The sequence below is a fragment of the Trichoderma evansii genome, assembly GCF_050947405.1.
Source record: "Trichoderma evansii strain SZMC 28006 chromosome Unknown GGI43scaffold_21, whole genome shotgun sequence".
NCBI classification, from domain to species: Eukaryota; Fungi; Ascomycota; class Sordariomycetes; order Hypocreales; family Hypocreaceae; genus Trichoderma; species Trichoderma evansii.
In genome coordinates this window covers 2,343-27,114 of record NW_028145185.1, presented here as the reverse complement: position 1 = coordinate 27,114, position 24,772 = coordinate 2,343, and the positions used below count along the sequence as shown (strand labels likewise).

Below are 24,772 nucleotides of genomic sequence, written 5' to 3'. Positions count from 1 at the left end.
CAGAAGTGCATACATGGTTGACTCTCTTTCCGACGAGTCACTTGACATTATAGCGATGATACACGGCAATCCTTGTGATTTCGCCTCTACTTGTTTAAGGTTGTATGCCTGCGGCCTTCATTTTAAAATGAGAACGTCGGCCAAATTCTCATTTGGGCAATAGACATGGTTCATAATACGAGATGATGTGGTCAGTCACACCGGTTTAACTGGTGGTGCTTTCTGAACTACACTAGGAACTATTCGTCCACGCGGTATAGCGATTTACTTCTTCTTGGATCGGGTAACATTCATAGAGAGCTGTGCCTCTGAGACTGATTTGGGAAAGGCCCTATAGAAGCCGTTGCTTCATCCGCAAAGTACTAAGAAGCCATATTCGTTTGCCTACAAGAGCAAATCTTTCCACCTGTATGATGGTAACAATATAGTCTTCGTAGATCAATGAGATCCTTTGCACAGTTTTCAATGTTAAGTAGCTGTTGTGGTGATTATCAGCAGGGTTATTATATTGGTTTTGCTCTGTCAATCGCTTCTATTTCTTGGTAGGTACCTCTGTACTTTATTGGAGAACCCTGATGCCCTCAACGCCTATAGGTAGCTAGTACTAGCATCTTGCCTAGCACTCAGTAGGTCTAGTCAGGTCGATGTTCCAGCCGCACTCTTGGAGAACAATCGCTGCTCCGTATTTTTCCTGGCCTGAATCCTAACACGTGACTAATCCGGCACTGCGCAATCGGGCAGCCGAGTATACAACCGAGGGCCGCTTCCAGCCGCTGGATGGCCTATTTGCAACTGCTCGGTCTGAAGAGAGATGATCTTGGACATCTGCATCCTCTCAATTGATTCAATATGTTGTCCCTAACTAGACAGCTGCTCTCCAAGCGTGGAGATGCAGTCCTTGGTAGATCCATGCGGTGGGCGTCGTTCAAGTACAGCCAGAGCAGTGCCCTTTCCACATTAGCTGTTCTGGAGCAGCGAGATGGCCAGCTCGTCCACGGCTCGCTCAGTGCCCTCACTGCGGGCATCAAGGTCGGCGGTCCCGTCCATGCATTCCTGGCTGGAAGCAATGTGTCATTGGCCGCGGAGCAGGCTGCCAAAGTAAACGGCGTGGAAAAGATCATTACGGTGGAGAACGATGCCTATAACAAGGTATGCGGCCCGGTTATCAATTGGGATGCAAGCAGTGATGCTAACAGAATACTAGGGCCTACCAGAGAATTACGCACCGCTGTTAGTCGAAAACATCAAGAAGGGCAACTACACACACGTTATTGCCGGACACACAGCCTTCGGCAAGAGCGTACTACCCAGAGTCGCAGCTCTGCTTGACTCTCAGCAAATCTCAGATGTGACATCTATCGAAGACGAGAAGACCTTTGTCCGCCCCATCTATGCCGGAAATGCCATTGCCACCGTCGAATCCACCGATGCCATCAAGGTTCTCACTATCCGCGGAACTGCCTTTGCTCCTGCAACACCAGAGCAGGCATCTACTCCCATCGAGACCGGAGTGGACCCCAAGTCAGAGGCTACTTCAGAGTGGGTGTCTGAGGACCTCGCAAAGTCAGATCGACCCGATCTCGCTACGGCAAGCAAGGTTGTCTCAGGTGGCCGTGGACTCAAGTCCAAGGAAGAATTCGACAAGGTTATGCTGCCTTTGGCTGATGCTTTGGGAGCTGCTGTTGGTGCGTCACGAGCCGCTGTTGACAGCGGCTATGCAGACAACAGCCTCCAGGTTGGACAGACTGGAAAGGTTGTTGCCCCGCAGCTGTACATGGCTGTTGGCATTTCAGGTGCCATCCAGCACTTAGCAGGCATGAAGGACAGCAAGGTCATTGCTGCCATCAACAAGGACCCTGATGCGCCCATTTTCCAGATCGCTGATGCTGGACTCGTAGGAGATCTCTTTGAGAAAGTCCCAGAATTAACGGAGAAGCTTAAGAGCTCCTAAACTGTTATATATATAATACAATAGAGTACAGTACAGTGCAACTAATTTTGCCGTTTATGTGATGGAACTGAGCATATCTCCAACGTTGGTGAACTTGTCCCTTTCTTTACCCTTTTCCAGTCCTCGTTCTCTTTCAGCTCGGTCTATCTGGCGCCATTGATCCCATGTAACAACTTGATTGGATAGAGCGCCAATGTCAGCGCTGACAGCTTCCCATCCACCAGCCGTACCATTCGCTGACGATCCTAAGAAAGGAGCTCCTGAGAGCCAGTCTTGCACCACAGCGTCTCCTGTTATAAAAGCGTCTCTCATAGTGGAAGCAATAACACCAGTGGGGCCATTTTTAACCCAACCAGAGCAGTAGACGCCGGGCAATGCTGATGGTTGCGTTTCGATGGAGTTGCCGGTATCGGTTGGCAGCTGTGTTGCTCGACCCATTCCGTCATTCTTGATAACCCCTCGCTTCTCGTCGAAATGAATGCCTGCCTCAGCAAACCCGGGCAGGCCCACCGACTTATACCCAACGGAGCGGAAAGCTATATCTGACGGCAGAGTTATCATTTCCTCTGTGAGGGCAACAGAAGACCGAGGATTGAACGGATCTTCCAGCTTGGTGACGTAGAACTCGGTGCCGCCCACATGTGAAGGGTCTAACTTGCTACCAACAAAGGCCTTTGGTGATAGACAGCTATTGAGGGACCAAGATCTTGGAGTATTAGAAGGGCTAGTTGGTGTTCCTTTTCGAAGAACTTCCATCAGTCTTTTGGCTGCCCGCGGAAGGGTATCAAGAGCTTCTGGTATCAACGAATTGTCTACACCATGAAAAGCGACCCCAGAAAGCTTCATTAGCTCGCGTACTTCTTTGATTGTGAACGCCGCCTAATATAACCAGGTTTAGTTATCGATTGAGTTGTGACAGGGTTTCATTCAAACAGCTTGCTTACCTGCATCGGGCCTCTCCGACCCACAACATGGACCCTTTTGACTCGGCTTTGAGCCAACTGTGCGAGAGCCCTTTCCGAAATGTCAGTCTTTCTAAGTACGTCTACATCTTCTAGCAATATTCTAGCCACGTCCAAGGCGACATTGCCTTGACCGATGATGACTGCTTCCTCGGATCGAGACAAATTTGGCGCAAGCTCCGTGCAGTCTGGATGGCCATTGTACCAGCCCACAAATTGGCGAGCTGAGTAGATGCCGTTAAGAGATGATTCTCCTGGGATGTGCAGCTTTTTATCCTCGGATGCTCCGTATGAAAAAAGAATGCAATCATAGTGGTTCGTGAGCACCTTTAGCGGTATGGTGCAATGCTCTGACTGATGTCCAGGGAGGCCGATGGATACATTTCCAATAAAGTTAAAGTTGGGAGAGGTAGCAACTTCATCAAATTTCTCTTGGCAGTTCTGAAACGTCAATTAGAACATTTGGCTCTCGTGAAGCATGACGGCGGCTTAATCACCTTTACTTCTGGGTGGTCCGGCGCAACACCATGACGAACAAGGCCGAACGGGACTGGTAAAGCCTCGTACATGTCAACGCGAGCCTGTGGCAGTTTGGACATGACCCGGTATGCCGTGTAAAAACCGGCAGGGCCGGACCCGACGACGGCCAGGCGGAATGGAGCGTCGGCCTGCCGGGAGACGCATTGTGAGACGGAGAAATTCCTCACAGAGGCTCTAAGATGGACCTGATGAGACGGCCGGGCAGCGCGCCGGCCAAAGCTGAGAAGCATTATGAAAACGGGCGTTGGTAAAAACCCATTCCGTTTAGAAACTTGTGTAGAAACTTTTGTTTCATCATCATGTCCATCGGACGGCGGAGCCCTTTCGCCTGTCAACGGCTCAGATTTCCCACACGCAGATCGGCCCGGACCGCATCGGTGATCGGAGCTCCGAAAGCGCGTTGCTGTGGCAACCCCGGCGCCCGTCGACGCCGTCACCAGCTCCCAATCAGAGCTCAGCTGCGGCGCAGGGAGCAGCGCTGTGTGCCCTGCTCGCGCATGCGACTACTGCTGTCTTGCAGCTGAGGTCGTATTACGGGAAGATCATCCCTTTGCACGGTTTAGCATTTTCGATCTTCAATTGTTTTTTTTTCCCTTTTTATTCTTTCATCTCCAGCTGTTCTTGAGCATTCCATAGCAAAGACAGCACTCCAGCAGCATTGCTGGCAAGGGCAGAAGTGCCCCGACGTTTACAGAATGGGTCCGACGCAGCCTTTCCTGTATAACTCCCGGCGCGAGGATTCGAGGTTCCCGCCGATTATTTTCGACCCAAAGGCCGTTACTCGCGCCAGCTGGGAGCCCAAGCCGAAGAAACCCACTCAAAAAGGACCCATGGTGTCATTTGACCTTCATCCTGAGTACGTTTGCCCCAGTGGTCATTCTCGTTAAAGGTGAAAAACTGAGAGCTGCCAATTGACATTCCATTTAGCTACCATGTAATTCTACCACACCGAAGAGACAATTATACCCCCTTGGATCGACGCACCAAAGTTTACATCACATGGCTACGTCGGTTCCAACTCGCGCTGCGAATACTGCAGCTAATCGCAGCCATTGGTGTGCTGGTTCTCTTTTCATTGTTTACGGGCGTGGATAACACCATATCCTGGGCAATGAGAATTCTGGTATGTCTCTCTCCTATGAAATATAATCTTCACTTTTGTCCATGTAACACGTAAATGGTGAATCTAATATGGTTAATAGCAAGCCGTAACAATCGCTCATACTGCCTACGCCATATATCATCTCTCACGCGACGCAGGAGCCAGGACACCAGCATCCTCGGCCGTCTATCAGTTTTCTGCTATATTTGTGGACGCGGGATCCGTGGTTGGATATACACTGGTAGCTCTTACCGTGCACAACAATGCCACAACCTGGGGCATCACCCTCAGTAACAAGGATCTTCTCCCCGTTTTTATCCTGGCGGTGTTCTATGCGTCGATCAATGCTGGTAGCATACACGTACTCACGCTCTTTTCTTGCGCTTGGCTGGGATGGATGTTCCGCAAGATTACCTTATTGCCGCCGGATATGAACCCGCTCGAAGATAACTTGACGGCCCGGCCTCTACACAAGAGAAACAAGTCATCCATATCGACTGCAAGCACCGCCTATGAAGCTGACAAGCCGTGGCTGGAAAGCCGGCGCAATTCAGCGAGCGTCTACGATGGTGTCCCAGAGCGTGTGTCTGTTTCGTTCATGCACACGAGGACTGAGTCTCGCGATTCTGGGATAAGTATGGGATCTCGAGCCGCCGGTTCGCCTGAGCGCAAGAAGGCCCCGCTTAGATACCTGCCACGCGCTTCGTATCCAAATTCCTATACTTCAGTCCCCTCTGGCGAGCCAGAGTTAATGCCACAGCGAGTCAGCGAGACACTTAGGAATGTAGCTGCCGAGGCCAGGAGGCCGGCGTCTGGATCATCGCGAACAAATCAGTTCGAACAAGGTGCGACCAATGCGGCGCGTTCACATCGCTCTGCAGGCTCCAAGTCGTATGCCTCACTCTCTCAGCCCTATAGCATGGGAGGGATATCATCCGAGTCAGAATCTGAGCAAGATGATACCTTGGGCGACATCCTTCGAAAGAAAGGCCGTCTGGGCGGCACACACCCCAAGCCTCTAACGTCGAATCCCATTCTGCCGCGGCCGCTGAATACTCGCCGCGGCCAGATAGATGATGGAGCCCAATATGACACTGTCTCAGATGAGTATGAGGAGCCCCCCAGTTGGACAAGTCGAGATGATGCCGATGACCGGCTGCAGCCGAACGTCCAGTCTCAGCGTTATCGAGATAGTTCCATTCAGTTGGATAGACACTTTGATACAAGGCTGTCCAGCGGAGAGGAGGATAAGGCGGGCCCAGCCGCACTCGGCGGTGGCCGCAAGGTTTCGTCCGGAAACGACTATTGGCTGGGCCACTCAGCTGCTCATGAGCGACGACGTGTAAGCGGAAAGATGGCCGAAGAGGGCAGGGCAGAAAGAAGTAGAGCGCTGCTCAGCCCTTAGTTGCGGCAAAGTAGAACAGGCCGCACCACCCGTTACTGTAATGATAATTGATGCACGCAAGCGAGCACTGCCCATAGCTATTTGGATATGCCTGGATATGAACCTTGTTCTTGCGTACCCGTACATGATTGAACGGCTCTGTACCTCGTTTATTTAGTAAATACTAAAATCTTAGCCTCCCAGCCCACTAAGAAGGTAAAGAAAGCTGCCGGCACGCTCCGCAATTTTAGTGGGATAAGAGATCCGAAACCTCCGATCAAGAGATGTGCGTTGTACCCTCGACAAGCTTTTGGCGATTTCCCACTGGTTTGATTTATGCGACTACTTGGTACTCGGTACTGTCGGGAGTGAAAGCCACCAGGATCGCCCTACTTACAGCCAACCCCTCGGCGCGAAAGTTTGTTTCTCTGCTGGCCTTGTCTTATATCTTGTATGTTTTTTTTTTTCCCTCCTCCCCCTCCCTTCCGCTGTTTTTGCCAGCTCTCAGCTTCTTCCTCTCGTTTAATTGGCATTCTGTCGCTCAATTGACGTCCCAATTGCTGCAGCCATGGCAGCGCTTCTACCCATTCCCAGCGTGGACAGGCCTTTTGGCATCCACCTGTGGCCGCTCTTTAACAAGGCGTTTGAGTATGTGGCAGGGTATCCTGCGGATGAGTTCGAGTTTGTCGTTGGCAAAACGCCCATGTCGACGCTGAGAGACACCTCCATTTTTGTCGCCATTTACTATCTCGTCATTTTTGGTGGCCGAGAGTTGATGCGGAACCGGGAGCCCTTCAAGCTAAAGACTCTCTTTTTGATTCACAATTTTGTCCTCACGGTTGTCAGCGCGATCATCCTGGTGCTTTTCATTGAGCAGCTGTTTCCCACCATTGTTCGCCGTGGAATTCTCTATGCTATTTGCGATGCCAATGGCGGCTGGACGCAGCCCCTCATCGTCCTGTACTACGTATGTTGCCCATAGGCGGAGCATAACTGCAAGTTGCCCAAGATGCTAATCATGTATACATGTAGATGACCTATCTCAGCAAATACCTTGAGCTCCTAGATACGGTTTTCCTGTTTCTCAAGAAAAAGCCCCTGACTTTCCTTCATTGCTACCACCACGGCGCAACGGCTGTTCTCTGCTATACCCAGCTAATTGGCAGCACGTCGGTCCAATGGGTTGTCATTTCTCTCAACCTCTTTGTCCACGTTGTCATGTACTGGTATTACTTCCAGAGCGCCCGCGGGGTGCGGATCTGGTGGAAAGAATGGGTTACTCGCCTGCAAATCATCCAGTTTGTTATTGACCTCGGCTTTGTCTACTTTGCGTCGTACACCTACTTCACGTCCACTTACTGGCCTTGGATGCCCAACTGGGGAAGCTGCGCCGGCAGAGAATTTGCCGCATGGTCTGGCATCGTTATTCTCAGCTCGTATCTTGTCCTCTTTATTTCCTTTTACTTCGCCACCTATGCAAAGAAAGGAAGCAAGGCTGCCGCTCGAAAGACATCACGCAAAATTGCTGAAGAAGCAGCTTCAGCTCCTAGCGCTCTCGTCGACTCCATCACGAGCGAAAGCAACACCAAGGCCAACGGCTCTTCGACTCGGTCTCGGAGAGCAAGAAACTAATTGGCATAGCCAGCCGCTGTAATAGCAAGATATATCGAGTAGCTGGTATAGTAGCTGCTGTGGTAATGGGAGGGGAGAGATATTATAAGATATTATACGATTATTAGATTATAGAAAAGCATGTATACTCAGGGGAGTAGGCGTAGACTGGGGCCTTTGAGAATATGTTATCCAAATATTTAGTCCATGTATATAAATTATCGGATGGAGTAGATAAACCAAGTGCTGCATAGGTGGGCCTGCGACAATCCTACTGGCCAGTTTGCTCTGTTGTCTTTCTGACCTTGTCGCATAAAAGTTCTATCTAAATGAATACAATATATTTTATAACGTACAACTACATATATATTATCATTATATAAAATGAATATAATTTGTCCTCTTACCAAAAACATTTGTGTATCATTTTTCTTCGCTTTCCTTAGCTTGCTCCGGCTCAGGATTCTCTTCGTTGATAATATCATTCCGCAAATCTGGTAAAAATCGATCAACCCTCTCCCAAGTCTCATCCCAGAGCTTTTTTCTTGATGCATCCTTCTCAGGGGAGACCAGATAGCCGCTAGTAGCCATGAACAGGACAACATTTTTAAGATTTTCTCGTACTGCTTCCGCCTATAATAAAGATTAGCTCATCCGCATAGGATATAGCATGTATTGGCGCTGAAAACTTACCAGGCTGTCACCTTGTCCGCTATTCATGAGGCGATCCATGATCTCAATGATTTTAATCCACAAGTCCAACATACCGTCCCACTCGGACAAAAGAACCATATACTGCAAAAAGACTTTGCAGAGAAGCGATGCCACTTGAACACGCATTTCGCTCATCCCATCTCTATCGGATGAGAAAACTTCCGGCTTTAGGAGTCTGAAAATTAAAGGAAACAAAACTTTGCTGAATATTGCTGTCCATTCTTTGGGATCACTGCAAGTCAGATCAGGCGAGAGAAGGGATCTCTGCAAAGCGGAGAATGAAAGTTGGCGAACATCGCGACAGGAGTTGGTACATTGAGTCGTCAATGCTTGAAGAATAGGGAGCCAGTAGGCTGACCAGGCTGATAAAAAAATGAAAGTCAATATCCAACTGCAGCGTAGCCTCTATGTGTGTGTTTGTAAACGTACCCTCACTACTTTCTAGATGAGACTGTTGCATAAGCTGCGGGATGCGAGAAGTCATCCCATGCAAGGTATTAACCGCTTGACAGCCTCTTGCTACGACTTGAGTATCGCTGTATTTTGTAATGTTATTTTCTGACTGTTTTGATTCGGGACATTGTCAAAGACTTACGCTTCGCGCTTCGTCGATTCATGCGCCTTAGAATCCCGAGAAGCGAGAGGGTCAGCCGCGGATGCAAAATGATTTAGCAGTGCAATGGCTGCCTCGTAATTATCAGCCATGATGGCTGGTGGTGTTCCAGCAGTGCTCCTCTCCAGAATGTCGAATATCTGAGCAGCGGCACTGGCATCTCCTGCAACTATCCGTAAGATAGCCCAAAAATCGGGCGAAGTCATCATCTCGCTTCTTAAAGGACCTGGATCGCGAGTGCAAATGGAAAGACCAGAAAGTATAACACTTGCGGTCTTCAGTAGGAGGTCCTGTGGTAAGCTAGAGATGGTATGCAGTAAAATTGGGACATTAACAAAATCATGGTCCTGTCGACTAGAGTAAGCAAGAGAAAACATAACAGGATTCACTGGTAAACATACATAGCCCGATTTTAGTATTGTAAGGCCATAAAATACTGCACGCGAGATAGTGATGCCATGCCACTGTCCATAGTCACGCAAGATGCCGTGAACAGCGTCGAAGACTTGTTTCGTCGTGCTTGAAGAAGATCCACCGTCTCGGATAGTTAAAATTGTGCAAAGTTCAAGGATAAAAGGCGTAGAAGGGTCGTAACTGGGTAAGTTTGTTGGCAGAGTTGGCCCATTAGGGGATGGGACTGCCACATTATCCTGCTTTACACCAATAACAGCTGAATGGTCGCTCTGCGGCAGCTGCTCGAGCAAAGACTGGATCAATACGTCAATGCGTTCCGTAGGCAGTTTGCTAAACACTATTAGCAACATGCCGTTGAAGTAAAAAAGTCCCCATTAATACTCACGAGATATTATTCAGCACTTTATCAATATTGCAAGAATTAATGCAGTCAACCGTGCACAAGGTGCTTTCTAACTCTTCGTCTGATGGCTCTGGGGGATCGTCCGCAGCATAGCTAGATATGTAAGAAGTAAACGCCGAAAAAAATCCAATATCATTAGATCTTGCTGCCCTATCTATGACTTGTGAGGGAGTTTGTAAGGGAATGGCCGGAATTGGCAGGGTTGGGAGGTCAGTGGAAGATAGCGGCGGTGCCAGGGAATTCAGAAACAGGTGAATCCATATCTGAATAATCTATGAATAGTTAGCTTAACGGCCACTGCAGACCCTGAAAAAAGATACTGACATGTTTCCATCCCTGATTAATAAGAGCCTCGCTACCGATGACAACCCGGAATAAAACGAGAACAGCAAGCTGGGCACGAAAATCTCTGCCAAGCTTCACAGCCAGCTCACTGACCATGACACTACCATCGCCTACTTGGACCTCTGTGTTTAATGATGTATTGAATGGCACACGAGTAGCTAAGGTAGTGATATGGCTGAGGCAGTAAACGATCTGATCAAGCGCTTCGACATTGCCATACTTGGTCGCAATGCGAGCACATTCATCAAACCCAGTCACAATCCTGGCAAAAACAGCATCATCCGTCGCAGACATGAAAACATACGACAGAGCTGAAACAACTGGCTTCCAGGTTGCGGCGAACATATCGCCATCATATATGTTAGAATTGCAGGTAGATAGATGGCCCGCTGTTTCAGATTTCAGGAGAAGCTCTCGCCATGCGTAGTCAAAGGCGTGCTGATTATCGTGTTCATCAGGCAAAATAATCTCATTTGATTTAATGGTTTCGTAAATATCTTTAAGATATTCTGGTGAGAAATCTTGCCCATTGTTTTGTCCTCGCAAATTTCTGGAAAAGTCGTTCAATGTCATCCTTTTCATAGATTTCACATTAGGATTATGTTGGTCAGTGTTTAGAAGGATAATAGCGTAAGTCAAGATAAAGACAGCGTCTTTATTTGCCACCTCCGACGTCGTATTGCACTCGTAGTATTTCTCGGAGAAAGACTCAACCACGGCTGCGATCAGCGGTGCTTCACCTGGCAATCGAAAGGTTTCCAGCAGCACTCTCAAGGCCAGATCAATGCGTTTGCCGGAAAACTCAAACAAGTCTAAGAAGGCTCCCAAAATGGCTTCATTGCCCCTTTTTGATAGAAAATCTCCCAATACCGCTTTTGATATCCGTGACGTCCCTTTGAGGAATTTGGCCACGGAAACAGGATCTCCGATATCAGTTATGATATTGCTCGCCTCAAGATAGCTCAGCCCCTCCTTTGGCTTTTTATTAAACTTGCTCGTTCCTATGATGATGGTCTTTTTTCTCCGTCTTCTCTCCCTCAGCGTATCGGGATCTGGAAGATTTTCATAGACAGGCTCATCATGCAGTCTCTCGGCCATGAACTGGATAAAGCGCAGCAATGCGTCCAAGCAGAGAGGCGGTACGCTTGTAGTACTCCATGTAGCTGAGTCTGGCAAGGCGTTACGCGCAAGCAGCCCAATCACATCCTCGCATAAATCTGATCTATCTTCGTCACAATCATAATTGGCAAATAATTCGGCAGCAAAAGTCGGCATCCTAGATAAAACACCAATAGCCTCTACCATAGCTTGGCGAGCATCGGGTTTACGCGCACCCCCCTCCAATCCTAGCTTTTGTCGGTCCTTAACAGGAACGGGCGTTGACCTTCCACTATTTGATTGTGACGGCGGTGGCTTGACCAGTTTCGGCGTCTCAGGTATGCCGGAGTATAGTGATGGGTCAATGCCGGCCTCACGAGGTATATGAATTGTTGGGTGAAGGCAGGCTACCAAATAAGATAAAAAGAGTTCCTGCTGCAATTTGAGAACGCCCCGACATGTTGCGAGTAGCGTTCCAGTGACCGTTAAGGATTCTTGTAGGATAGCCATGTTATCAGATCGGACAAGTTGGAAAAGATAGCAACACAGCTGATCTTTAGCAATAGTGGCCAATGCAGGGTGACGTGCGATGAAAGGGCCAGACACCTCCAACGCAACGTGTAATATGCGTAAGGCCACTACCCTCATTGTATCGGTATGATGGCGGTCATTGGGGTCCAGGAAATTGACTAGAACTCGAAAGAGTTCCCTGACAGAAGGTAGCGAGTAGGGCCGTAGATCCAGGGATTCTGTGTCACTTTCTCCATTCTCTTCATTGGTATGGTTACTCACAGAGCCTTCCTCTACCTTCTCGTTGCCAGTGATATCTGAAGTTTCCGGAGAACGCTCGTCCTGGACAGGAGCGGGGCTAATGGGCTCTGTAATGGTACTGTCGGCGGTGGTGTCCATTTTAACATTGTCCATGTGCTGATCGGCTAACTGATCCATGACTGAAGAATCATCTCCAACTTCAACCTCCAGGTGTTTAATATCTTCAAATATGATTTGGCACATTCGAACCATGACAGCTTCGGCTGTTCTCCTCAGCACAGGGGAGAATCGAGGTTGGGAGCATATGGCCAGGCCACGCCCCATCATGTCGCAAACACTCTCATCGCTTAATATGTAGCCTCCAGGTCCAGACATCATGTCCTCCATCAGGTTGAGAATCATAAGCAGTACAACCTCCCCCTGGGCCGAATCACTTATATCGAATTGACAGTGGGTAACAGCCGCAGAGAGTGACTGCATCGCGAGAGCAAAACGAGGGGACTCAGAACAAATAAACCCGTAAGCTAGGAATTTTCGTAATGCCCCGAGAGCCAATATCGTAATCGGTGCTGCTGTTCCTTTCTCTTGGATTACGAAGAGAAAAGGTGCCAAGAGTGTTGGCGCATCGAATGAATGAATATCTATTTACATTAGCTGGCGGAAAATGGCATGACAAGGTGAAGCTAATACACACTCTGGACACCTGTGATCTCGTAACGAAGCTTGCCGAAGCCTGCGACCATGGGGCTATCCTGCAAACTCTTTGCCTTCTGGCCGCGAAAGCTCCATCGGTTGCTGGCCGTTTCATCATGTTCGCTCTCTCCGAAAGGGCTGCTAACGCCACTTTCCCGTTGTTGGGATTGTGGTTTAGGGGATCCGAACTGTATGGTATTGGGATTCCCACCAAGGATGGCAGAGACAGAAAGTTGGGAAGAGCGCGCATGTTTCTGAATGGCCGAGGTGATGGCTATACATTCGGAGATAACCAGTGAAACGGGTTCGACAGCGACAGACACAGGGCGGCTTCGATATTGCATCCTCGGAATTTCATGATGCGGTGATAGCGTTGCGGGAAGCCCGCTATGAATCGGCGAAGGCAATGCCATATTCGCAAAACATTAGGCGTTTGCCAATTGAGTATTCACTTCTAATTATGACATTAGCCAACGTGGATCGCTAAGAGATGCGTCAATAGTATCGCCCAAATAAAACCAAGCAGCCAAGTATAGGGCAGGGGACAAGGCTCAAGGCCAAGGACAGCAATGACACCTATGCTACCCACTGTAGCAATCTAGAGGGGAGCATGTGAAGCATAGCAGATTATGGCTTAGTCACCACAGAGCACAGTGCTAGCCAGTGTATTAAACCAATATGGTAAAGTCAAGCTAGGTATAGAACTTGTTAAGTAAAAATACTTCATAAAAATTTGAATTATGGCAGAAAAAAGTAATTAGATGTATTCATCATGCTAATATAAATAAATATTATAAAATTTAGGCCAATTACAATATAAAAAATAGCTCGCTGAATAAATAGAGGTAATACATCGAATAAATACTACAGGTAAGTGCTAACTACTTTAGTACTGGAGCACGATTAATGCTGATACATACATTAATTGTGGCGTTCTCAGGTACTGTGCTCTATTCCGTACACTGTGTGCTAATTGCTAATGACATTTTCCGTCGCGTTGAAAATACAGACGCCACACTACCAACTTTCCACCTCCAACGCTTGTTGCGCGTTATCCCAACAAGCTAGATCGTTCTCCCCCATTTTCCTTTCTAGTCATTCGAGGTGAGACGCGTAGCAATGGATGACTCTACAGCCTACGACTCTCCGGGAAACGCGACATCGCCAGCCCCCAACCTTGCGCTTGCACAACCGCCATCGCAATCCAATGCCAAAGGCGATTCTCAAGGTGAGCAATCATCTACGATTTGCAAGCAATTACCTTGTATCTAACGAATCCTACAGATGTGCAGATGTCTGAAGAATCCTCAAGCGCAGAACATGTCCCTCAGAGCGGCGGAAGTCCTGCGGCCAGTGCGGCGGTAGACAACTCAGGCGAAGTCCCGAGCGATACTCCTGCGCCAAACACCACTCGCCTTGATGAAGAGATGGGCGATGTATCTGAGGACGCCAAGGGACTGCCCCCTGGTTCGAGTGGTGCTCCTGTAGCATCGGGCACTGGAGTTGAAACCAAATCGAAGGAAGCATTTGAATCCGCTGCCAGAGACCACCTCATCTCTCAGACCCATGCCATTGTCCTGCCAAGCTACAGTACCTGGTTTGACATGAATAGCATTCACGAAATTGAGCGCAAAGCGATGGCCGAGTTTTTCAACAATCGGAACCGGAGTAAAACGCCTGCAGTTTACAAAGACTATCGCGACTTCATGATCAATACATACCGACTTAATCCTGTTGAATATCTAACGATGACGGCATGTCGTCGCAACCTAGCTGGAGATGTTTGTGCCATAATGCGCGTTCATGCCTTTCTTGAACAATGGGGCTTGATCAACTACCAGGTGATTTCAATTATCGAACGCAATTCAACTAATATCTACCACTAACACTGCACTGTAGGTCGATGCTGACCAGCGACCATCACACGTTGGACCACCGTTTACAGGCCACTTTAAAATCATTTGCGACACGCCGCGGGGGCTTCAGCCTTGGCAGCCTGCCGCAGACCCTGTCGTCCTAGAAGGCAAAAAGAATCGTGACACCGAAGATAAGGCCAATCCTTCGGTTCCTAACAAAGGCGACTTGAACTTGGGAATTGGCCGGAATATTTATGAAGCCAGTGCTAAAGGAACTCCGATTACAAAATCAGAAAGCCAAAAGAACGGCGATGACATTTCTACCGAGGAGAGTGCAAAGGCTCCCGTGGCCAAGGTCAACTGCCACCAATGTGGAAATGACTGTACTAGGATATATTATCACAGCTCCCAATCGGATGCCAGGGCAAAAGCTAAATTCGATTTGTGCCCAAATTGCTTCACCGAGGGACGATTGCCTGCGAGTCACACTTCTAGCATGTACTCCAAAGTGGAGAACCCGACATATACATCCATCTTGGATCGAGATGCACCATGGACTGATGCGGAAATCCTGCGGCTTTTGGAAGGTTTGGAGCGGTTCGACGACGACTGGGGAGAGATTGCAGACCATGTTGGTACTCGTACCAGAGAAGAATGCGTCCTGCAGTTCCTTCAATTAGACATTGAAGAGAAGTACCTTGATTCTGAGGCACCCACAAACCCACCTACAGGCCTATCTATGCTGGGCAGCCAACACGGCCACCTCCCTTTCAACCAAGTGGACAACCCTGTTATGTCCGTCGTAGGCTTTTTGGCAAGTTTGGCAGACCCAGCTAGCACGGCGGCGGCGGCAAATAAATCAGCAGACGAGCTGAAGCGTAACCTACGAAAACAGCTTGATAGAGCAAACGAGACAGACAGCGCCGAACCAGCGGACAAGAAAGACACTGAAGTGGATAAGGCAGAGTCAATGGATGTGGATTTCCGGCAGACAGTCGTGACCACGACTACTACAACATCTACAACGACAAAGACATCTCTTGCATCGATTCCATTGGCCTCGATTGGCGCTCGTGGGGCTGTATTTGCGTCTCATGAAGAACGAGAGATGACCCGATTAGTTTCGGCGGCTGCCAATGTTATGCTCCAGAAACTAGAGTTGAAGCTTAAGTACTTTGACGAGATGGAAGAGCTACTGCGTGAGGAACGCAGAGAGTTGGAACGTGGCCGGCAACAGCTATTTTTGGACAGGCTCGCCTTTAAAAGACAAGTACAGACTGTCCAAGAGGCACTAAATACGGCAGCGGAGGTAGGTGGAGTGCAAGGGTCTCGAATGGCACAGGACATTTCGATGGATGGCGAGAAATTGGGTTTCCAGACCGTACTGGAGGGCCAATCAATGCTGCCACCCACCGGCAACGGCCAGGTTAAGACATTTGAAGCATAAACGGCTTATTAAAGCCAACTTGGTCAGTCGAGCAATCACGGCGCGGGTCAACATCTGGAAAGTCTCGGAGTTGGAGGGGTTGGAAAGTAAGCAATTACTAGGCACTTGCTAACTTTATAATGTATGGTCTGAGGAGTTTGGGATATTATGCTGCGAAAGAGGATGAATCTCTTAACTTTTTTCCTGGGCGAGTGTACCAGTATTAGTACCAGTATGGAAGGACAGTATGTAGTACAATGATTTAGCTATTTAACATGCTACAAACGCTATATTCGTATCAGGAAACGTGAAGGGAAGCAGTCGTACGCCTATATAGATAATGAATGACATGAGGCGACGCTGAATCACTTGTGGAGCAAGTACAGCGTCCTCAAGGCCAGTAGAATATCTTAGGTACCTACCTATCGGCTATGATAAGAATAAGATGGTCTGATAATAGTAGCTTTGGAAACCGCAATAAAAATATAATGTACTAGGAATTCAACAATAGCATAGGCCTACCAAGATATTCTCTTATGTCGGTCACGGATGTAGATCTACCTTTCCTTGCGTCATCTGTGGGTGCTGCGAAGCGCCTATCTTAGGTACCTGCTACTAAGGTGCTTCAGTGTTCTTAAGCTCCACGTCACAGCTTCTTAGCCCCACCATAGTCCTGTGACAGTAGGTCCTCATCAGGTAATGCTCCCTTTCTCCAGGCCAAAGTATCAATCTACCACGAAATCAAAGAAACGTCTCGCAACCGCAATACATCTAGAATCTTCATTTTGAGCCCCATACATTCCAATGTCAAGCGCTAGAGGTCAATACCGCCGTGCCTCTCTCGAGGATGACGATCTAATTGATCCGGATGATGGTAAGCATTGTGTCCAAGCCATTCGACGTAGAATACCAGAACGCGAAGCTCATGCGATAAACCAGCGGATCTCAACGATTTCGACGACCCTCTAGCTCCAGAAGCATCTAGGCAGCCTTTGACAAACACCATTGCCTCTGGAGCGTCGGCGTCAGGACAGCTAGACGAGGGCTATCTTACTTCTCGCATTCCTGGAGATGATCGGAGAGCGCCTCAAAACACTATCGATGAAACCGTGTGGGAAACACTGCGGCGCGACCTGCTAGCTGTGTGGGCCAAGCTCAAAGAAGTCTTATACCCACGATACCTTCTTGGTGGCACCATGTTCGACTCAGAGGGCGGTCTCCGTGGTGCATATTCCAACATACGTGGCGCTGGCTTAACCGGTACAAGAGAAGAGCTCACTGGACTGGCTAGTCGGGTCATGGATGCCGAAGCTCTGTTACAGAGTAACATGAGCCCAGGACTCAGAGACTGGGACCTATGGGGCCCATTGATTTTCTGCTTGCTACTCAGCTTATTGCTTAGCTTTACGGCGCGATCCGATCAGAGAGACGCTGTTTTTAGCGGCGTTTTCGCAACCATATGGCTTGGCGAGGCAATTGTTACTCTTCAGATCAAACTTTTGGGAGGCAATATGTAAGTTTAATTCAAAGCGACGCACTTCCTTCTAACTAGTGGCGGCACTAAACTGACAATAAATGATAGCTCTTTTGCCCAAAGCATTTGCATCATTGGGTACACGTTGTTTCCTCTGGTAATTGCTGCCCTCTTATCAGCGCTGAAGCTTCATTGGATTGCGCGGATACCTGTCTATATCGTTCTTATCGCGTGGTCCATTGCTGCTGGCGTCAGCATTCTTGGGGGTAGCGGAGTGGTCAAGAATCGTGTGGCCATTGCTGTCTATCCGCTCTTTGTGTTTTATCTGGGGCTAGGGTGTCTATGCTTCATTAGCTAAAAGTTTCGCGGCAGCTTGATGAATGGTCATGTCTTGCTTTTAGAATGCGAAGGCTGTGTGAATTATAAAAGAAGATTTTCCGAGAGGAATGGAGCCTACAATGGTGCTTACGAGCGTTATCCATCATATCATTTCCAGACTCTATGCTGAATCAAACATACACCCACCAATTTTATAGGCCTAGCATACAACAGGTTTACGGCAAAGTGCTCGTAGTGGCAGAAACAGCTCTGGTAACGAATGTGTGGCCACTAATGAAATATTCAAGTGAATAGAGTCTTTCTATATGCAATCTTGAATCGTGTTATAGATTTAGCCTAGCATATTTCGACGGCACAGAATTTCCTATCCCATCTCGTATGCTAGCTCGAAATGGAATTATAGTCTGTCATTCCTCAGTGCTTGCGCAGCCACGAGCTCGAGAGGCAGCTTCACAATCTTGGCACTATCAATTACATAATCATGCATTATCCCTCTTGGACTAGACCAGCAATAAGACGGCTGTCACTGGGAGTCTCTTGGGTTGTGGATAGTGATGTCGGAGGCTGGTCAAGGCTGAGCGGCTCCCATACGCGCAAACGCGATCATATGCAAGGCACCTTGATGCGAAGGCTTGCCAGGCCTCTTTTGATTATAACCCCTCTTTGCCCTCCTAGGCGCATGTGTGGGGACTTGTAGATTTGCGTACTCAGTAGCGAGTCTGCTGCGAAGCTGTACTTCTTAGGTACCTATCCGTCCCTTCTATTCGCTGCGTCCTAGGCCCAAGTGATACCAGGTGCCCACGTCTTTGATTGGTGCTGCAACCAACCGGGCTGACCACTTCCAACTACTATCGGCACAAAATTGCTGCAGCGCGACAACGGCGAACGCAAGAGTAAAGTGCTGATGATGCAAATTGCTTTTGCCGTCTTGTCCTTCTGCCTGTATTCACAGCCATCTTAGCATATTCGATCTGGTTCGCCGTCTAAGTCGCGCGGTTATGCGCGAGCAGCCGTCGCTGTCTTATCCAAGCTGCAAATCCACTCTACCGGCCAAGCTCATCTTTCGCGATCGACACCACCCGCCCTTTTCTGGCTGCCTCTACCCACGCCATGGCCGACAACTCTCAAGGGACGGCCAGTCCTAAGAATGAGCAAACCTACTCAGAAGCAGGCGAAGATGCCGAGACGCGCGCTGCCCGCCGAGAGCTGAAACAGTCCTCCATATCTGACCCTCCTGCTACGGCTCGTGACCTCGGATCTGATCCCATCGATGAGAGAGCGGCACGCCCCGATACCCCAACCGACCATGTATCCGATGGCCAAGACGATAGATTCAAGGAGCAGGTGCCGTCTCCAAAGAAGAAACGCGCACATGACCAGTTAGATGGGAGCATAGACGTCGAAAACAACGATACCAACAGTGTTACATCTACAGAATCTACCAGAGATCGGGCTTCCCGATTAGAGCCAGAAAAAAAACGACATCGTGATGAGGACTCAACAAGAGAGGTATCGGTATGTGATCTCTTGTCAAATTTTATGTGGCCCCCTTACACCTCACCTATCTAACGCATGGCTACACAGAACTCCTCGTCGACAACGGACCTACCACTAGCCACAGATGATGCAGCAGGCTCCAAAAGTGCTCCGGCCAATGTTATTCCACAAACATCTTCTGGCGCTTTTTCAGCCTCAGGATTCGGTAAACTTGCTACTGGATCCTCACCGTTTGCGAGTTTGGGCACATCTCAGAGCAGTATCTTTGCTGCTCCAGCCAGCACGTCAACCTTGCCGCCAGCCTCTGTGTTCAGCACTCCGGGATCACAGCTTACACCGTCTATTGCTATGCCTAAATTGACTTTTGGAAGTTCCAACAGTGCTTCGCCTTTCGCTAGCCTTGCTTCAGGAATTAATGGAGCTGGACTTGGCTCTCCATTCTCAGCCAGTAAAGGTCTAGATAGCTTCGCATCTCCCATTGTCAAACAAATTCAGAGTGAAAAGCCTGTAAAGCCGTTTGGAGCTCCGGAGAGTGATGAAGAGAGCGAAGATGAAGAAGACGCAGAGCGAGATGATGAACCTGAGCCGACCGAACAAGAGGGGGCCACGCCACCAGAAAAAGAACTAGAGGAGAAGAAGAAGCTTAAACTCCACAAAGGTGAGAAAAGGCGCAACTGCGTACTATTACTTTTTTTTAAAGCAGGCATACTAACTTACATAATTCTCTCAGTCGAAGTTGATGATGGCGAAGCAGGTGAAACAACCCTGCTTTCTGTCAGGACAAAGTTGTTCTACCATGACAAAGAGGCGGGTTGGAAGGAACGAGGTGCCGGGATGTTGAAAATCAATGTCCCACAGGGTTGTGTTGAGTTTGATGAAAATGGATCACCGGTTCTTGGATCATTTGATGCGTCCAGTCTTGAAGTTGATGAAGAGGGGGATGGTAAGACGCAAAGTCACAAAGTTGTCCGTCTTCTCATGCGTCAAGATCAGACACATCGTGTGATTCTCAATACCGCCATTCTTCCGGCTATGAATTTCCAAGAAAAGGCATCCCTTAAATCTGTGGGAATACTTTTCACCGCATTTGAGGGTGAGCAGGCGAAGCCCGTGAGCATCACGATGAGGGTTAGTTTCACTCGAGTTCTTTTGCTTCATAATTGCTATTTCACATTCATACTAATAATTTCTCATATTAGATGTCGGCTGCAAGCGCTAAGAGCTTCTTAAAAGAAATTAGCAATATTCAGAAAGAACTTCAAGGCAACTAAGGCCTATTGCAAAACGTTTTCACCTACATCGGCTTAGTATTAGCAATATAACGCGGTGTGGGGAGAGGGTGGCTATACCACACTTAGCCATAGCCATTCCCGTGTTGCTCTGAAATAGGCAGAGCATGCATTGGGATAAGCTGCTCATTGGCGCTCTGTCTCAACAGACAAAAACAGCATGACCGATGCAAGCTTATACACCCGATGTGACCAACCGCCATATAGACTGGAAGTGAGGATTGGGCAAGGAAGATTGGGCATCTGTGTATAGTACTTTAGGGATACTCTAGACATGTCACATGGGACGATATTCCCAACAATAATACCATTATAGGCACAATATGAATTAATCACTCTTGATTGGCATATATTCTCAGTTCGAGAAACCACTATCTCTGATGCAACAACTTGGCATAGCTCATGCGACAAGAACATAAAGAGACCCTGATAAAAGGTTAGCTAAAGCACGTGATTTTGCGTTAGTTTCGCGATTCTTAGCCCGTGAACAATCTGTGATAGCTCTCGCGGCTGACTTTCTACAAACTATGATGTAACACGTGCCGATCCCATTTCTATATCTACTACAAAAAAAAAATCCAAAAATCTATCCGCTACTTTTTGCCAGATGTTATCCATCCGGTTATTGAGATGATTCGGTATCTAATTTGATGGCTGGAAATTTGAAAGCTGGACCTCTCATTCCTGTCAATCAATTCCAACTATGGAAGATAACGCGACGCTGCATCCAGCTAAAGATGAGTTGAAATCGTTAGATGGACAGAAGCGCACCCATGAGGATACTTTTCCCGTGGGCGAAGATACCTCCCATGATGCCTCTACTGTTGTCACAAGGAAGAGGCCAAGGACGAAAAGACGAGCCACTCCAAAAAGTGAGGGTCCTAAAGACGACCCAGAGAGCTCTATTCCATCAAATATTCCTTGGAGTGATACTTTTCGTGATCTTGAAAAGGCCCATAAAGCATTGAATTTGGTCTACACATTTTGCTCTTCGCGCAAACATGTCATCACAACATTTGATACCCTTCGACCAGCCGTTGAATCCCACATAAAAAGGACCCTGTCTATCAAGGATGTAGCTCAAATGGTTGCCCTTCGCCCAGAGGCTATGAAGTTTGAATACACCAATGAACTCATGCTGCAACTCAACACTAGAGGCGCTCAAAGGGACGACGTTTTCAAGTCGTCACAATCTACAACGTCGCAAACGCCAGCACACGATTCGTCTGTTGGTGGGCTGACGGGAAACGAACGTCTTGGCGATGATGCCAACGATCAAGCTACTACGCATGGACAAGAAGTATTATACCTGGAATACACCGACGGCGATTTAAAGCGGCAAGTGTTAGATAGAGAAACAGGTGAAGCGACACGACCAACCACAAACCTGAGAAATGAGAAACTGAAAATGCCAGTATACGGTCAGAAACAGATGATGCAGTTGATCGAACGACGCAACCAAAAGTTTGCTTATTCTATCAATGAATTTGTCAAGAGCTGTATAAACGACGGCAATGATCCAGAGGAAGCCTTACGTCAAAAAGCTGAAGCCCATATTCCCAAACAGGCGTTGAAAGATGCCGACCTAAACAAACTCACAGCAAATGCTATACCCGATACTATCCCTCACGAGCGGGAAAGTATATCGGAAATAGTGCTCCAAGTCAAAGAAAGCCCATGGTATTCCGGCCAGATTGTGCCTGATGGCCATAGAGTGTTTGAACCCCAGAGTCCTAGCTATGGAAGTCTCAATTTTTTGTTGTCTCAAGATTTAGTGAATGCCCTCTATAATGCTAAGCGGATCACCCAATTTTACACACATCAAGCGGAGGCTCTGAATAGTTTATATGAAGGCCAAAATATCGTCATATCGACCTCAACCAGCTCTGGGAAGTCATTAGTCTATCAGCTGCCAGTCTTACACGCCCTAGAACGGGATAAAAGCTCAAGAGCCATGTATATATTCCCAACCAAGGCACTTGCGCAGGATCAAAAGCGAAGTCTCACCGATATTTTGTGTTTCATGCCAAATCTCAGTGATATTCTTATAGAAACCTTTGATGGGGATACCCCCATGAGCCTCAGGGATACTATTCGGGAAGACGCAAAAATCATTTTCACTAATCCAGATATGCTTCACCTCACGATATTGCCTCAGGAACAAAGGTGGAGGACTTTTCTTAAAAATTTGAGATTTGTGGTTGGTCAGTTGTTTCCACCCCTATTGCCAAATCATCTCTTGACTGACAATTCAAGTTGACGAACTACATTACTACAATGGTCAACTCGGATCTCACGTTGCATTTATCATGCGAAGGCTAAGAAGGATATGCGAGGCGGTAGGAAACCGACACGTTCAATTCATTTCTTGCTCCGCTACCGTAGCCAACCCCGAGGAGCATTTTAAACTGATATTTGGAGTTTCAAACGTCCGTCTAATTGACTACGATGGGTCCCCGTCTGGGCGAAAAGAGTTTCTTTGTTGGAACACCCCTTTTAGAGAGCCCGGCGATCCTACCAGTGGACGAGGAAACACCAAATTTGAATGTGCTCGTCTGTTCTGCGCTCTCCTACTAAGGGGTGTCAGGATTATTGCGTTCTGCAGAGTTCGTGCCCAATGTGAAGTCTTGACCAGTGCAATCAAACAGGAGCTGCGCGAGCTTGGTCGCCCAGAATGCATCAACTTGGTGATGGGTTATCGTGGTGGCTATACAGCTCGAGACCGGCGGAAAATCGAGGCAGAGATGTTTAAGGGAAAGCTGTTAGGCATCGTTGCGACCACGGCACTGGAACTCGGCATTGATATTGGCACTCTGGATTGCGTGCTGACATGGGGCTTTCCTTATACTATTGCAAACTTACGACAACAGAGTGGTCGAGCTGGACGGCGCACCAAAGACTCACTGTCGGTCTTGGTTGGCGATAGCTTTCCAACGGATCAGCATTATATGAATAATCCGGATGAACTCTTTTCAAAGCCTAACTGTGAATTGCGCGTAGACTTAGAAAATATTCTCATTCGTGAAGGGCATATTCAATGCGCAGCATATGAGATGCCCATTCGACAAGATGAGGACGTGCAATATTTTGGCAGCGACTTGCCCAAGATCTGCCTCGAAAGGTTGGTGAAAGATGACTTAGGATACTTTCACTGCCATGACCGCTTTCGCCCCAACCCGGCTCAGTTTGTCGCCATCCGAGATACAGAGGATGAGCACTATGCTATCATTGATATAACAAACGGGAAGAATGAGGTCTTAGAAGAACTAGAGGCGTCGAGAGCAACGTTCACTATATACGATGGGGCCATATTCCTCCACCAGGGCAACACGTATCTCATTCGAGATTTCTTGCCGGACCAAAAGATGGCCAAAGTTGAAAGAGTTAATGTTGAGTGGATGACTATGCCACGAGACTTCACTGATATCGATCCTGTCGAAATTGAGGCTATTCGTGCTATATCTGGATCGCCCTGTCATGCCTACTACGGAAGTATAAAAATACAACAAACAGTATTTGGCTTCTTTAAAGTAGATAAGAAAGGACGAATTATAGACGCAGTACAGGTAGATAATCCGCCTGTCATACGGTACAGCAAAGGCATGTGGATAGATATACCACGACAAGTACTTGAAATACTGCAAGATCAGCATCTTCATGCGGCTGCAGCAATACATGCAGCCGAGCATGTCATTATGAGTTTACTCCCTGCGTTCGTTATTAGTCTTCCGGGAGACGTACGAACAGAGTGTAAAGTAGCTCTTAAAGAATTTGCCAACAAGGAAACAAAAAGAAAGCGGCCAGCTCGATTAACATTTTACGATGCTAAAGGAGGGATAAATGGATCTGGTGTTAGCACAAAGGCATTTGATCATGTTGATCATCTACTACAGCGTGCATTAAAGAGGGTTGAGGAATGTTCCTGTCAGCAAGGTTGTGTTGAATGCGTGGCATCGGAGATATGCAAGGAATCCAATGAAGTTATAAGTAAGGCAGGATGCCTTATTATTCTTCGGAGTTTACTAGGAGTAAATATTGGACTAGGTAACTTGCAGCTGGATCATGAGGGTAGGTTTTCTAGCACTGATATAATAACTATTACAGCACCAGTCCCTGTAAAATTAAAACAGTAAAAATTATATAGAAATCTATATTTAATATATTATTTCTTTACACAGCACCTTGCCTATACCTAATATTATAAATATATAATTATTTTAAATTAGTTTTTTTATTATTTCTATTATTATTTTTATTATTTCTATTATTATTTTTATTATTTCTATTATT

General features: G+C 47.7%; 7 protein-coding genes across 7 annotated transcripts; 5 read left to right on the top strand and 2 right to left on the bottom strand.

Moving 5' to 3' along the window:
• The first annotated feature begins 571 nt into the window (after nucleotides 1-571).
• On the top strand, nucleotides 572-1,978 carry GGI43DRAFT_186822 (electron transfer flavoprotein subunit alpha/FixB family protein). The gene is made up of 2 exons (XM_083199886.1): nucleotides 572-1,149; nucleotides 1,205-1,978. Exons 1-2 carry the CDS (start codon nucleotides 850-852, stop codon nucleotides 1,949-1,951), a joined length of 1,047 nt encoding a protein of 348 aa, XP_083057351.1. The 5' UTR covers nucleotides 572-849; the 3' UTR covers nucleotides 1,952-1,978.
• On the bottom strand, nucleotides 1,979-3,781 carry GGI43DRAFT_186817 (NADPH-adrenodoxin reductase). The gene is made up of 3 exons (XM_083199885.1): nucleotides 3,411-3,781; nucleotides 2,896-3,354; nucleotides 1,979-2,830 (listed from the first exon to the last, which is right to left on the bottom strand). Exons 1-3 carry the CDS (start codon nucleotides 3,681-3,683, stop codon nucleotides 2,006-2,008), a joined length of 1,557 nt encoding a protein of 518 aa, XP_083057350.1. The 5' UTR covers nucleotides 3,684-3,781; the 3' UTR covers nucleotides 1,979-2,005.
• Nucleotides 3,782-4,148: 367 nt separating this feature from the next.
• On the top strand, nucleotides 4,149-7,571 carry GGI43DRAFT_424875 (uncharacterized protein; the record flags this gene model as incomplete). Its single annotated transcript, XM_083208432.1, has 6 exons — nucleotides 4,149-4,309; nucleotides 4,381-4,576; nucleotides 4,656-5,937; nucleotides 6,224-6,361; nucleotides 6,506-6,906; nucleotides 6,972-7,571. 6 exons carry the CDS (start codon nucleotides 4,149-4,151, stop codon nucleotides 7,569-7,571), a joined length of 2,778 nt encoding a protein of 925 aa, XP_083057349.1.
• A 201-nt stretch (nucleotides 7,572-7,772) lies between these two features.
• GGI43DRAFT_186739 (uncharacterized protein) lies at nucleotides 7,773-13,124 on the bottom strand. The gene is made up of 8 exons (XM_083199884.1): nucleotides 12,603-13,124; nucleotides 10,019-12,549; nucleotides 9,677-9,966; nucleotides 9,279-9,621; nucleotides 8,860-9,224; nucleotides 8,694-8,800; nucleotides 8,244-8,626; nucleotides 7,773-8,183 (listed from the first exon to the last, which is right to left on the bottom strand). The coding sequence occupies exons 1-8, from the start codon at nucleotides 13,012-13,014 to the stop codon at nucleotides 7,974-7,976; spliced, it is 4,641 nt and encodes a 1,546-aa protein (XP_083057348.1). The 5' UTR covers nucleotides 13,015-13,124; the 3' UTR covers nucleotides 7,773-7,973.
• Nucleotides 13,125-13,567: 443 nt separating this feature from the next.
• Nucleotides 13,568-16,527, top strand: GGI43DRAFT_413361 (SWIRM domain-containing protein). The gene is made up of 3 exons (XM_083206900.1): nucleotides 13,568-13,829; nucleotides 13,886-14,442; nucleotides 14,501-16,527. The coding sequence occupies exons 1-3, from the start codon at nucleotides 13,721-13,723 to the stop codon at nucleotides 15,902-15,904; spliced, it is 2,070 nt and encodes a 689-aa protein (XP_083057347.1). The 5' UTR covers nucleotides 13,568-13,720; the 3' UTR covers nucleotides 15,905-16,527.
• Nucleotides 16,528-17,898, top strand: GGI43DRAFT_413360 (uncharacterized protein). The gene is made up of 4 exons (XM_083206899.1): nucleotides 16,528-16,757; nucleotides 16,823-17,396; nucleotides 17,466-17,697; nucleotides 17,753-17,898. The coding sequence occupies exons 1-4, from the start codon at nucleotides 16,688-16,690 to the stop codon at nucleotides 17,756-17,758; spliced, it is 882 nt and encodes a 293-aa protein (XP_083057346.1). The 5' UTR covers nucleotides 16,528-16,687; the 3' UTR covers nucleotides 17,759-17,898.
• Nucleotides 17,899-21,002: 3,104 nt separating this feature from the next.
• On the top strand, nucleotides 21,003-24,659 carry GGI43DRAFT_186564 (ATP-dependent 3'-5' DNA helicase). Its single transcript, XM_083199882.1, has 2 exons — nucleotides 21,003-22,686; nucleotides 22,739-24,659. Exons 1-2 carry the CDS (start codon nucleotides 21,186-21,188, stop codon nucleotides 24,613-24,615), a joined length of 3,378 nt encoding a protein of 1,125 aa, XP_083057345.1. The 5' UTR covers nucleotides 21,003-21,185; the 3' UTR covers nucleotides 24,616-24,659.
• Nucleotides 24,660-24,772: the final 113 nt, after the last annotated feature.